This window comes from Enhydra lutris, unplaced genomic scaffold (assembly GCF_002288905.1).
Source record: "Enhydra lutris kenyoni isolate GAN:26980312 unplaced genomic scaffold, ASM228890v2 scaffoldscaffold8, whole genome shotgun sequence".
In the NCBI taxonomy this organism is placed as follows: Eukaryota; Metazoa; Chordata; class Mammalia; order Carnivora; family Mustelidae; genus Enhydra; species Enhydra lutris.
In genome coordinates, this window is record NW_019154092.1 from 19,253,016 (window position 1) to 19,265,643 (window position 12,628).

General features: G+C 43.1%; 1 protein-coding gene across 3 annotated transcripts in view; it reads left to right on the plus strand.

The window, feature by feature from the left end:
• Positions 1 to 12,628, plus strand: part of LOC111142476 (laminin subunit alpha 3) — a 271,036-nt gene that overhangs the window by 229,192 nt on the left and 29,216 nt on the right. For all 3 annotated transcript variants that reach the window (XM_022495666.1, XM_022495669.1, XM_022495667.1), the window contains 7 exons: positions 1,411 to 1,581; positions 3,941 to 4,092; positions 4,249 to 4,411; positions 5,052 to 5,185; positions 6,206 to 6,350; positions 9,443 to 9,562; positions 9,932 to 10,065. In XM_022495666.1, the coding sequence (XP_022351374.1) occupies positions 1,411 to 1,581; positions 3,941 to 4,092; positions 4,249 to 4,411; positions 5,052 to 5,185; positions 6,206 to 6,350; positions 9,443 to 9,562; positions 9,932 to 10,065 (1,019 nt within the window). The remainder of the gene's footprint in view (positions 1 to 1,410; positions 1,582 to 3,940; positions 4,093 to 4,248; positions 4,412 to 5,051; positions 5,186 to 6,205; positions 6,351 to 9,442; positions 9,563 to 9,931; positions 10,066 to 12,628) is intronic.

Consider the following 12,628-nt stretch of genomic DNA (forward strand, 5'->3'; position numbering starts at 1 on the left):
AATATTTAAAACATGAGAAATAAGACTAATTACAGTTTATAAATAGATGCATTTTGGTAAAAATAGTGCAACATTAGATTCCTATGCATAGGAATCTAAATTCAGGTTCTGAAGTCCTTTGAGGTGGGAGAGAGGAACGGGGACAAGGTGAGATTTGCAAGGAGCTTCAGTTATACAACTTATGTGTAATTTATTAAGAATGTAGTGAATATACAGGTATATTCTACATCGTTTTATGTATACATGAGATGGTTTCTTAATTAAAAAAATTTAAAAGACTGAGAGTTTTCCAGGTGACAAAGGGCATGCCAGGAAAGACTCAGGTTGTGGTTGGGTAGACTGGAGGGCAGAGGGGAGGAGACATAGAGGCATCAAATGAGCCTGTAAAGTGGGTGAGGGGTTCTCAGTCACAAGCACATTTGAGAAATGACAGCCCACACTACTACTAAGTATGCCACCCCAACATAATACCTTGCATAAACCAGGTTTTCCATAAATATTTAAATGCTTGATAGACAAGATATATTTGGTGTAAGTATCATTGCAGGAGTCATTCTTTAGATTATTAAGGAATATTTATTTTCTGTATTTGAATGCCATCTACCCAAGCTGGTCCACAGACCAGCACTCATCAGAGAAATTAGAAATTTTGTTATTGGTCCATTATATATAAATATAAAGCTGAAGGTATATGTCTAAAAACTTTTAATAATTTGAATTGCCTCAAAAGTCAAGCTTGGGTTAGTAGATATGTATTTTGCATACCTTCTTTATTTCATTTCTCTAATAATTTCATTTTTAATATATTTACAAAAGTATTGTTCCAGGGCAGATTAGAGAGGGGGAAAAAAAATGATCCTTCACCAACTGAGTTTGAGAAGCACTGTTTTAGAGAGCCCTGATGCATTTATTTTTAAGGAGTGAATGCCTATAATAAATGCAACCTTAACATGTAATATATTAATGGAGAATGATTCCTTAAAGAATTTAATTAAAAAATACTTTTGATGTGTTATATATCTACAACACACCAGGCACCATACTAAGCGCTTCCATACGTGCTAGGTCATCTGTACAAAACCTTCTAGGGCTGCAGCATAATTATATTATGATATAATAATTATAAATGATTATCATTTCTGGTACAGAGAACTAGATGCACTTCTCAAAGACCCCTGACTGGCAAGCAGGAAGAACATGAATGCTTTGTTACCCAGCTCCTGAAACACCTTTATGAGTGTATAAGACAGATCTAGGAGACATGCACACTCCTTTGCCCTTTATCATAACAACTGGGAAATGCTGGTGTAGAGCTGAAAGAAGTCGCGGCAGAGTCCCAGGCTGGTCCTCTGAGCATACCCCCTTCCCTCACAGAAGAATCTTTAATGACATAGATCTTTACCCTCACAGGTCGCTATCCCCATGAGGTTCAATGGTAAATCTGGAGTTGAAGTCCGGGTGCCAAATGACCTAGAAGACTTGAAAGGATACACCTCTCTTTCTTTGTTTCTCCAAAGATCTGACTCAAGAGAATATGGGAGGACAGAGAATATGTTTGTGATGTACCTCGGAAATAAAGATGTAAGTATTCCTTCAACACTTCTCTTGTTTTTAGAACAATATGGCCTGAGGATTTTTTTTTTGAATATTGGTTATATATTTGCTGCATGACCACCAAATTTAGTGGCCCAAAGCAATAGTAAAAATTTATTATTTCACACTGTTTCTATGGTATGATGTTCAAGAATGGCTTAGCCAGATGGCTTCATTCAGGGGCTCTCATGAGGTGTCTCACAAGGTGTTGGCTGGGGCTGCAGTCATCTGAAGGCTTGACGGGGGCTGGAGATTAGCTTTCAGTTTGGCTCACTCACATGCCTTGTGCGTTAGCACTGGCTGTTGGCAGGAGGGATTTTTCATGCCACATGGTCCTCGACATAGGGCTGTTAAAGTGTCCACACGACACAGCAGAAGGCTTCCCCTGGAATGTTGTTGGGGTGACCATGCCGCCATCACCAACCCACCATCATCTTTGTGGGTTGAATTGTGGCCCAAAAGAATATGGTTTTTGAGACACATGTCTCAAACATGTCATTGCCATTTGCACAGCAGGAAGAAATCCCACCTGTATGTCAGCAGACTCCACCCCCTCTGATGGCATCACAAGGGGCAGATTGTTATCTGTTGGCCTTATCTGATGGAGATAAAATATTTAAAACATGAGAAATAAGACTAATTACAGTTTATAGATAGATGCATTTTGGTAAAAATAGTGCAACATGCCCAGTGGGCTCAGCACAAGACATATGTGTGTATACACGTGAGCACATGCACAGCAGGGGTTAAAGTTCGGCACCCCTCTCTAAACAACCAGGGCAGTAATATCAAGGCTTCATGGAAACCAGCAGTGGTTCTTCCTCACAAAATCGTGACCCTGCTCTCCCCCTCAGAATGCCCCCCTGCAGACCCTCCCCCAAGTGGGCAGGGGTGGGACCATCTGTGGATGAGGGCTGAAGTGGAATGAAGCCTCTGGTGACTCATTAATAAGGCATGCAGTCGCCCTACTCTTTATCATTCTCAATTATTTAAACCACTACTGTTACAGGCATTGTGAACACTTCATTTTCTTTTTTTTTTTCTGAGAGAGAGAGAGAGAGAGAGTGAGAAGGGGAGTGGGGAAGAGGGAGAGGGAGAGAGAATCTTAAGCAGGCTCCACTCCCAGTGCAGAGTGCAACACAGGGCCTGATCTCACCACCCTGAGGTCACGACCAGAGTCAAAACCAAGAGTTGAACGCTCAACCGACTGAGCCTGACCCAGGCACCAGTTCATTCGACCAGTTCATTGTAGCCTTTAGTTCCTCCTCTTAAAATTCATTTCTTCGGGGCACCTGGGTGACTCAGTGGGTTAAAGCCTTTGCCTTCGGCCTGGGTCATGATCCCAGGGTCCTGGGATCGAGCCCCGCATCGGGCTCTCTGCTCAGCGGGGAGCTTGCTTCCTCCTCTCTCTCTGCCTACCTCTCTGCCTACTTGTGATCTCTGTCTGTCAAGTAAATAAATAAAATATTAAAAAAAATACATTTCTTCAACTTAAGTGTCAGAGGAAAAGGTAATTGCTGGCTGCAATTAAGATATAATGGGTAAGAAAAAGAAAATGTCTGAAACATGGTTCTGGAAAATTCTGGCCAATTAGGAAGTAATTGGCTATCATTTGTGTATGTGGGTGTTAAAGATTCCTAAAATTGACACTATTATTAATCACTCTCTAATGCTTTAAAGTGTTGGTTCTTTATTTGTAGCTTTCTTAGGACATGACTTTCTGCTGTGTATTTTGACAAAATGCACATTACTTTATTCCTTCAACAAATTTATACCATCTCCCTGCAAGGCACCCCACCCTGTATTTATGATAAACAGAAATTTATTTCTTGAATGTAAATTTCATGTTATGTATATTTTACCACAACTTTAAAACTCCATGTGTACCTTCAGGTGCTCCTATTCTAACAGAGAAGAAAGATACATACGTAACTGACCTCACGTGATAACAGAGGGTTCTAGGTGTTATGATAGAAGCATGCACAAAGTGTTAAGAGATCATTATGTGGTACAGGGAGAATAAAAATGGCTTATTTCCGGACTAAAATCTAATGGAGACCTGAGTCTATATCTGGTTCATCTTAATGGCAAGTGCTTGGCAAATATTTGCAGATTGAGCGAAAGGGGGAGTGAATCTGAGTGCAATAATCTAGGAGCAAAGACAGTGCAGACATTATTAATTGTTTTGTCTGTATTATTCTGTACAAAGAGGTACCTCATTCATTCTGTCTGGCCAAGGCATACTGTGGAAAACCCTTTAGTTATTTGAAATGCGCTCTCTTGGGATGGGAAGTTGAGAGGAACAGTATGTGTGTGAAATGTTCTAAGGTGGCCTTGATGTCCCCAGGCCTCCAAGGACTACATTGGCATGGCAGTTATAGACGGCAAGCTCTCGTGTGTCTACAACCTGGGCGAACAGGAGTCGGAACTCCAGGTGGACCAGAGCGTGACCAAGAGCGAAACTCAGGAGGCGGTTATGGACCGGGTGAAATTTCAGAGGTACGACTCCCATGGCCTACTGCTGTTTATTAATCTGACCCATACTCACGGAACTCCCAGTGTATGTGCTGCTAAACCCCATTTTCAGTATCTTGGCTTTGATTTCTTCAATGTTTATATAACTTTTACATATAATTTTAACTTATTTTTAAACAGAATTTATCAGTTTGCAAGTCTAAATTACACCAAAAAAGCCACATCCATTAAACCCGGAACATCCCAATTCCATGAAATGGGTGGTGGAAGCAGCCACACGCTCCTCAATCTGGATCCTGAAAATGTTGTATTTTATGTTGGAGGTTACCCACCTGACTTCAGAGTAAGTGTAAATGTTATTTCACTGAGTGAAAATATTTACATTGCAATTTGGCATAAGGACCTCAGGTCTCTATTTCAATTATCCATTATATATAAAATGGATTTCACTATATATTCTTAAAGCATATCTAGTGATAAAAGCTAACCGTTTTTTAGTACTTCCTGTGTGCTGTGATTTAAACTTAAGTCTGTGAATTTAAATAGGCATCATTACCATTCCATTCGTGGATGAAGAAACTGAGACAGAGTAGTTTAATAACTTGTCCAATGTCAGACAGCTGGTAAATAACAAAACCAGGGCCTCTGGCTCCAGGGTCCCCATTCCTAACCCTGTGTTACAATGGCAGTTAAAAGTGATGGATTCAGGGTGCCTGGGTGGCTCAGTGGGTTAAGCCTCTGCCTTCAGCTCAGGTCATGATCCCAGGGTTCTGGGATCAAACCCCTCATCGGGCTCTCTGCTCAGCAAGGAGCCTGCCTCCACCTCTCTCTCTGCCTGCCTCTCTGCCTACTTGTGATCTCTGTCTGTCAAATAAATAAATAAAATCTTTAAAAAAAAAAAGTGATGGGTTCATACTATTTCTTGCCCAACCTGATCATTGTCCTTAGCTGAATTTGATTTTTTGTTTCTTTTTTTTTTTCAGCTTCCTGCTAGACTGAGGTTCCCTCCATACAAAGGTTGTATTGAGTTAGATGACCTCAATGAAAATGTTCTGAGCTTGTACAACTTCAAACAAACTTTCAATCTCAACACAACGGAAGTAGAGCCTTGTAGAAGGTAAAACAAACAAACAAACAAACAACAAAACTACCAGGAACTAGCGTCTCTGTAACTATGATTTTTGGTAATTTGCAGTTATATTACATGTAATAAAGGAATGAGCCAATGAGATTGCTTTTGATGTCACGATAGCTTTGGGCCAGTAGATCTTAAATTATGATTGCATGCAATACTGCTAACCCACCCCTAAAATTTCCTCATTTGCATAAAATATTAGATAGAGTTTTCTCAATTTTTGATTTTTTGAAAAAAAAACAATCCTTCTTAAATTTTTGGTGCCTCCTACCACAAAATATTCAATATTAGATGGCACCTGATTCAGGCACAAATTACATATTTACTGTAAGTTTCAAAAAAAAATATTAGTCCACATAGTACACCATGACTTTCTAGGTACTCTGACACCTGAAACTATTTGGAAATTGCTATCTTAAGCTCCTGACCTTCCCTATAGTTAAAAGGATTTGGGCAAACTGCTACTCCAAATAAAATTATATTTCAAGTTAATAATTTTTTACATTTCACAGTCTTTAGCTGCTAGGCACATCTTCCTAAGGAGATATTTTCAAAGGGGATTCCTAACTGTTATGTTTTTCTTTTTTTTTTTTTTTTTTTTTTTAAGATTTTATTTATTTATTTGACAGACGGAGATCACAAGTAGGCAGAGAGGCAGGCAGAGAGAGAGGAGGAAGCAGGCTCCCTGCTGAGCAGAGAGCCCGATGCGGGGCTCGATCCCAGGACCCCGGGATCATGACCCGAGCCGAAGGCAGAGGCTTTAACCCACTGAGCCACCCAGGCGCCCCAACTGTTATGTTTTTCGAGCTAGGGTTTGATTACCATAGAGCCTAAGCGCATACCCAGGAGAAACAGTTGGCTATTTTCATGTTCTAAAGATGTTTCTTCTTGAACAAAATCATGACAGCTACATTGCATGGGTTTTGCTCGGTTTTCAGAGAGCACACTTGAGTGGTAGTCCTTTGCTGCTGTGTTGTAATGTATGGTCATTGATGTTGACAGGAGAAAGGAAGAGTCAGACAGAAATTACTTTGAAGGTACAGGCTATGCTCGAGTTCCGACTCAACCAAACGCTCCCATCCCAACCTTTGGACAGGTGATTCAGACCACCATGGATAGAGGACTGCTGTTCTTTGCAGAAAACAAGGTATTCTATAACAAACATCCAAATAACCAAATATGTCCACTCAATTAAGCAAGTTTGGGGTAACTGGGTTATTATAAGTAACTAACTAGATCTGAAAAAGTGTGCAAATGTTAGCAGCATCTTTTCTCCTGGCCTAATTCTGCATCTTTGGCAATGGGAGTGTGTGCTTTAATGAGGCAAGTAATTAGGAATTTGAGAACATGCCACCCAAACATGCCATTGTCACTTGTATTCTTCGAAAACCACGGTCGGCCTGATAATCTACTTAGTCTGCCTGAAATCACATGACAACCTTCCAGGGTGTCTGAGAGACTGACTTTCTGCTGTTTGCATCTTGGTCCAACTCTTGCCAGGCTCTGTGGAATTATGTCTTTTCAGCCTGACCCTCGGCTTTCCAAGACCTGGAAGCTTTTCTGTTTTTTTGTTTGTTTGTTTGTTTGTTTTTAAAGATTTTCTTTATTTATTTGAGAAAGAGAGAGTGAGAGAGAGCTTGAGAGGGGAGAAGGTCAGAGGGAGAAGTAGACTCCCTGTGGAACTGGGAGCCCGATGCGGGACTCGATCCCGGAACTCAAGGATCGTGACCTGGGCCAAAGGCAATCGCTTAACCAACTGAGCCACCCAGGTGCCCAGCGCTTCTGTTTTTAAGCCACTGAAGTTTCTGGAGGCCATTCTTAAGTCTAGTTTGGAGAAATCCAAAGTGTATTAGTGATGGACAGCGCCATCTGCTCAGAGATGGGTCTGGAGTGACTGGTCCTAGCAGTAGGGCCTTCTGTGGTTGCTCTACAGGGAACATTTCTGGAGAAATGTGCATCAGCCCATGGGATCTCTGCAAACATGGGATTGATAAGGAGCTTGAGATTTGATCAGCCCCTTCTGCCTGCAGGGTGGGGAGACAGACCTGATCCAACTCTCCTCTCTGGGGCTGGTCTTGACCCTCTGGGAGATTCTAAGGCTGAACCAGTTCTGAGGGTTTGAGAAGGTCCTGACCTGCCAATAGAATTCGAGGAGCTGAGAAGTCACACAGCATCCTCAGGGCCAGGTGGTTGTTTCCTAAACACGGTCTTCTTTGTACTACCTTTTGAAGTTCTCAGAGACCAAGAGCCAGAAGTACCGCTCATATTAGAAGAAAATTTATGGCGCCTTTAGTAACCAGATAAGGGAAAATGATTGTGAGCAACGATGTTGAGCAGAGAGGCTCATTACTCAATTGACGTGACTCGGCAGTTGTCGAGTGTGATGAATGCTAACTGGTTCCCAAGGACAAGATGTGGGGTCCAGATAAGGACTGATGTTAGTTTTTTTTTTTTTTTTTAAGATTTTTTAAAAAATTTATTTGACAGATAAAGATAGGCAGAGAGGCAGGCAGAGAAAGAGAGGAGGAAGCAGGCTCCCCGCTGAGCAGAGAGCCCAATGTGGGCCTCGATCCCAGGACCCTGGGATCATTACTGGAGCCGAAGGCAGAGGCTTTAACCCACTGAGCCACCCAGGCGCCCCATGGAATGATGTTACTTTTATGTAAGGACTCTGTCTGAAGACATCAAAGAGAAGCCTTCTTGTTATCCAGGGACTGTGGAAGAATAAACATTTAAGCCCTACATCACAAATTCCTCAGCATATCTTTCTAAGGAAAGGGCTGCTTCAAGTATGTGCTTTACGCAGGGATAAGGATGCAGTGGCTGCCTTCAAGGACCTTCTATTCTAGAGGGGAAACAAATATTTAACAAAGCTGTACTCATTAATTGGTTAATTAATTCATCACAATGGCCAAGAGGAAAAATCTGAGTGAATGAAGATGTATAAAAGACAAAAGGATGGGTACTCTGAGACCTGGAGGGAAGAGAAGACAGCATTTGGAGGGGAAGGGCAGACAGGTGATCCCTGTGGGGAGAGGGACATAAAGAAGGCCTGGAGGTGGGAAGGGCAGGGAGTGCTCAGGGACAAAATGGTGGCCCGCGTGGCTGGAGCAGAGAGGCAGAAGAAACTGAAGGGGAGATCAGGGCCTCACAACATGTGCTGGGGAGTCGGAGCTTCCCCCAAGAGCAAAGGAGGGTAATATAATGTGCTCACGCTGGCGTTTCCCATGGAGCACTCTGACTGTAGAGTGGCAAGTGGGTTCACGAAGGGACAGAGTGGACGTGGGGAGGATTGGGCATTATTGCTGTGTAGTCTGGCTAGTCAAGTGTGACTGACCCTGGGTGGCATGAAACGGAGAGACAGTTAAGAAATGGGGGGAACTGACAAGATTTGACAGGAAGGGAGAGGGGGGAATGTTAAAGAGTGACGCCTAGTAGGTTCGTGGCTGGCTCAGCAGGGTTCTTACTGGTGAGAAAGGAAGAGAGAGCAGTGGGAAGGATGGAGAGAAAGGCTTGACCGCTGAGAGGCATGTGGACCACAAGCCGTGCTTGTGGGATTCAAATTTGAGGGAATCCATGAGTCACGTGCAGTAACAATAAGGTTACCCGATGTGCAGACCTGGCCCTGAGAAGACAAGTTTAGGCTGGAGAGAAGCATCTGGGCTTCATGGGCCCACACCTGGGTTGGGCCTGTGAAAGTGACTATGACTTTGAGGCAAAGAGAGGGCGGGAGGGGAGAAGAGCTCCTCTGTGGGCCCTCAAGGAACCCCTCACATTCAAATGGAAAGAGGGGGGCTGGTGGGAGATGAGGCAGCAAATGTGGCTCAGACAGCGAGCAGCCAGCGAACAGAGGGTGGTAAAGGTCGGGGGTTTCACTAAGACCATACTGCTCTCCAATATGTGGCGGTCATCTTTTCAAATGGTATTAACGACCTGTGTCTTTTTCCTTCCCATTTGTGCTTGCTGGTTATGGATCATATGAAACAAAATCGTGATCATAGTTGCATGTATTACATCTTTCCTGTGTGCCGCCACTGGACACAATGTGGAACACGACTTAGAACACTTACCCGTCATGCCCATCCTGCCAGCTGGATATTACAGCACTGTTGTCCCTGTTAACTGAGGAGGGGGCTGCGACTGAGAATAGTTTCTGACTTGAGAGTAACTTGAGTTCCAGCCCTCTAGGTTTTCTTCTATGGAATCTTCTGGTAAATGTACATTGTCTCTGTGCCCTAGGATCGCTTCATATCTCTAGATATAGAAGATGGCAAGCTCCTGGTGCGATACAAACTGGATTCAGAGCCACCGAAAGAAAAAGAAGTTACACAGGTTGTCAACAATGGAAAAGACCATTCGGTACATCTTTTCATTCTTTTCACGTGAATTATTAAATGTCCTCAGTCCTTTAAAATTAAGCCATCACCCAGAACATTTTTCTATTACCAGACTAACTTATTAAAAGAGGAGGGACACCTCCTTTCAAAATCTGAGTACCTGGGCATGAAATATGTATATGGGATATATAAGACATGATTAATTTCAAATGAAACATTTCTATTAAAATGTTTCAATGTTATATTTTTATCCAAAAGTGCTGCTGCTCAAAGACTTCCTACCACGTGTATAATCCATCTGAAGGAAATAAAAACGTAATACCCCTGACCTATGTTGAATAGGATTCCTTAATTCCCCATTGCTTACTGACTCATCTCTCATTCATTTTAGATACAGATCATAATTGGAAAAGCCCAAAAAGTTATGAGGATAAAAGTGGATTTGGTTGGGAGCCCAATTCACGGTGACATATTTGATTTCAGCACATATTATCTGGGAGGAATTCCAATTTCAATCAGGGAAAGGTAAGATGGTGTTTCTTTAAAAAAAAAAAAAGATGCAATTTACCTCTCTGAGTGGTTATGGTTATGATTGCTACTAATTAGTTTGCCTTTTTAAAGTCTAGCAAGAAACAAATGCAAAAAGTTTAACTTTTCAGTATTCACAGTGTTAACCAACAGAGTCAAACAGATTGTAAACACTGGATTACGGGACTGGCCACTGAAAGGAGAGTGAAGGAACCATGGGTCACCCCTAAGTGTAATTCTCAGGGAGAGAGAAACCATAGGGGATATGGTTGGTGTTGACAATGCTGCCGTTAAGAACAGAGGCTGTGGCCCTGGGGTCCCTAACGGTAGCATAGGAGAGTGTGGCAGTTCCATGGACTGACAAGCAGCACTAGGCACTGAAAGTTGGGGTTGCTGCCTTCAGGAAATTGTCTCTAAAATGTAAGGTGTGTCTGTATGACCTGCCCCTTATGTGTTATCAATAGAACAGGTGCATAACTGCTTCCTGGATAATGACTACACGGATGAATTAAGTTAATTGGAAAGGAAGTGAAGCTTAATCTGAATAAGAGAAAAACAACACTACTTCGAGAATGTACTTTAAAATAACTTTTACATTTAAATTTGTTTGTATCCTCCAAAAAGGGTTGTTTTTTTTTTTAAGATTTTATTTATTTGACAGAGATCACAAGTAGGCAGAGAGGCAGGCAGAGAGAGATGGGGAGGCAGGCTTCCCCCTGAGCAGAAAGCCCGATGCGGGGCTTGATCCCAGGACCCTGGGATCATGCCCTGAGCTGAAGGCAGAGGCTTTAACCTACTGAGCCACCTAGGCACCCCTCCAAAAAGGCTTTTAAACAGCTTATGTTAATGTGTGGGAAGAAGATTTTCTGGAAGGGTTAGTACAGACTCGTGACTGAGTGAAGAGCCCTTTCACCTTATTTGATTATTATTCTTATATGAGATCTGAGGCTAGTTAACCCTTTCTCTAATTTATAAATCAGTTGGAAGGAGTACTAGATGTGATTTATAAGGTGTTATACAAAGGTAGTCTGTCTTCAAGAATCCTTATATATTTGGGCATCTGTCCATCTATAGTAAAGACAAACTAATATTGTTTTAAAGTTCTTAAGGTTGTCCTCAGAGACAAAAATGCAGGTGAGAAAGCTCGGCGCTTGAATTTGGGAGTGAAGTCCTTAGATTTTTTTGAACTTGGAAGGACCTTGCATGGAACATAACCTCTGAATTTCATAAAGAAATTGAGAACCAAAGAGGTGGTATCCATGTTTAATATCATTGATCTCCTACCAATTCAACCATGAATTGCTATGATGAATGAGCAATAATCTTGATTTTATTCAATTGGATGTGATGTGACTTGAGGAAGTCAGCATTCCTATGCCCATCTGAGATTCCCGTTTATTTACTCATTACACAGATACTCATAGTGTCGAGTGACATCAGGGAGCGTGGCAGGTGTGGGGAAGTCAACAGTGAGCAGGCCAGAACCTCGTGCATAGCAGGAGGGGGACCAAAGAGTGTGGTTGGTGCCACAGGAGGGAAGCTCAGGGCCCATTGGGGCCCCGGGAAGGAGTTTAATCCAGTGGGGGAATGGGGAAGGTGGCCTCTGGCTTGGCCCTGAAAGGCAGGAACAATCAACATATGGGAAGCACCAAGAGCTGGAGAAAGTGTGACCTCCCAAGGAACTGCAGGACACCGGGGAGGCCCCCCCGGGGGCTGGTATAGAAAGCAGGGGCCAGAACACAGAGGATCTTGAAAATCACAGTAAGATAACACTCGGTGGACACCAGCAGAGAAAGGACATTATCAAATTCAACTGGTGCAGGACAGAGATTTGATTCGAGAGGGAAAAGGCAGAGGCAAGTAGAGTGGTTAGAAGACGAGCACAGAGGCAGGAGATGAAGGCAGCCACAGGGAAATAGCAGTGCAGGTGGCAAAGGGAGCGGATTCTCAATCTGTTTAGGACAGCGGCTAGGTAGTACTGAGAGATTGCTTGGGTTTGGGGAGGAAAATCGAAAGTGCTTAAGGGTAACACCCGGATTTTGCTCCAGCACTTGGGCAAGTAGACAGCACCTGCAGAGGAGCAGGGGGACTGGTTCAGGCTGAGACCGACTGAGTTCCTGGAGCCCGAGAGATTGCAGGTGGAGATGCGGGAGAGGGGTGGGATGAAAGGCCTGGTCCTTTGCAGAGAAGTCCAGGCTGGAGAAAGGGTGACTGCAGCTCAGGTACAGGTGCTTGTCAAGGTTCTGGGGCAGGTGGGCTCACGCAGACCGCTGAGGAATTCCTGGAGGCAACAAGGAAGCCCCTGGCTGGTGGTTTGCATTTGCACAGTGTTAGCACAAGACCCCCAGATAGACATGCAGGTGCCCGCCAGCCAGGGCTTTCTAGAAAAGGGTAGTCGGTAAGAACCAAAAGAAGTTGTTCTAGTTTTGACTCAGCTGCCAAAGAGCTATGTGACCTTGAGTTAAGTCAGCACTCAGGCTTTCTTTCTCTTTCTCTTATCATCCCTATCCATTTAAGAAATAGGTACATGGGTCTAGTTATGCATATACAGATAGATGTC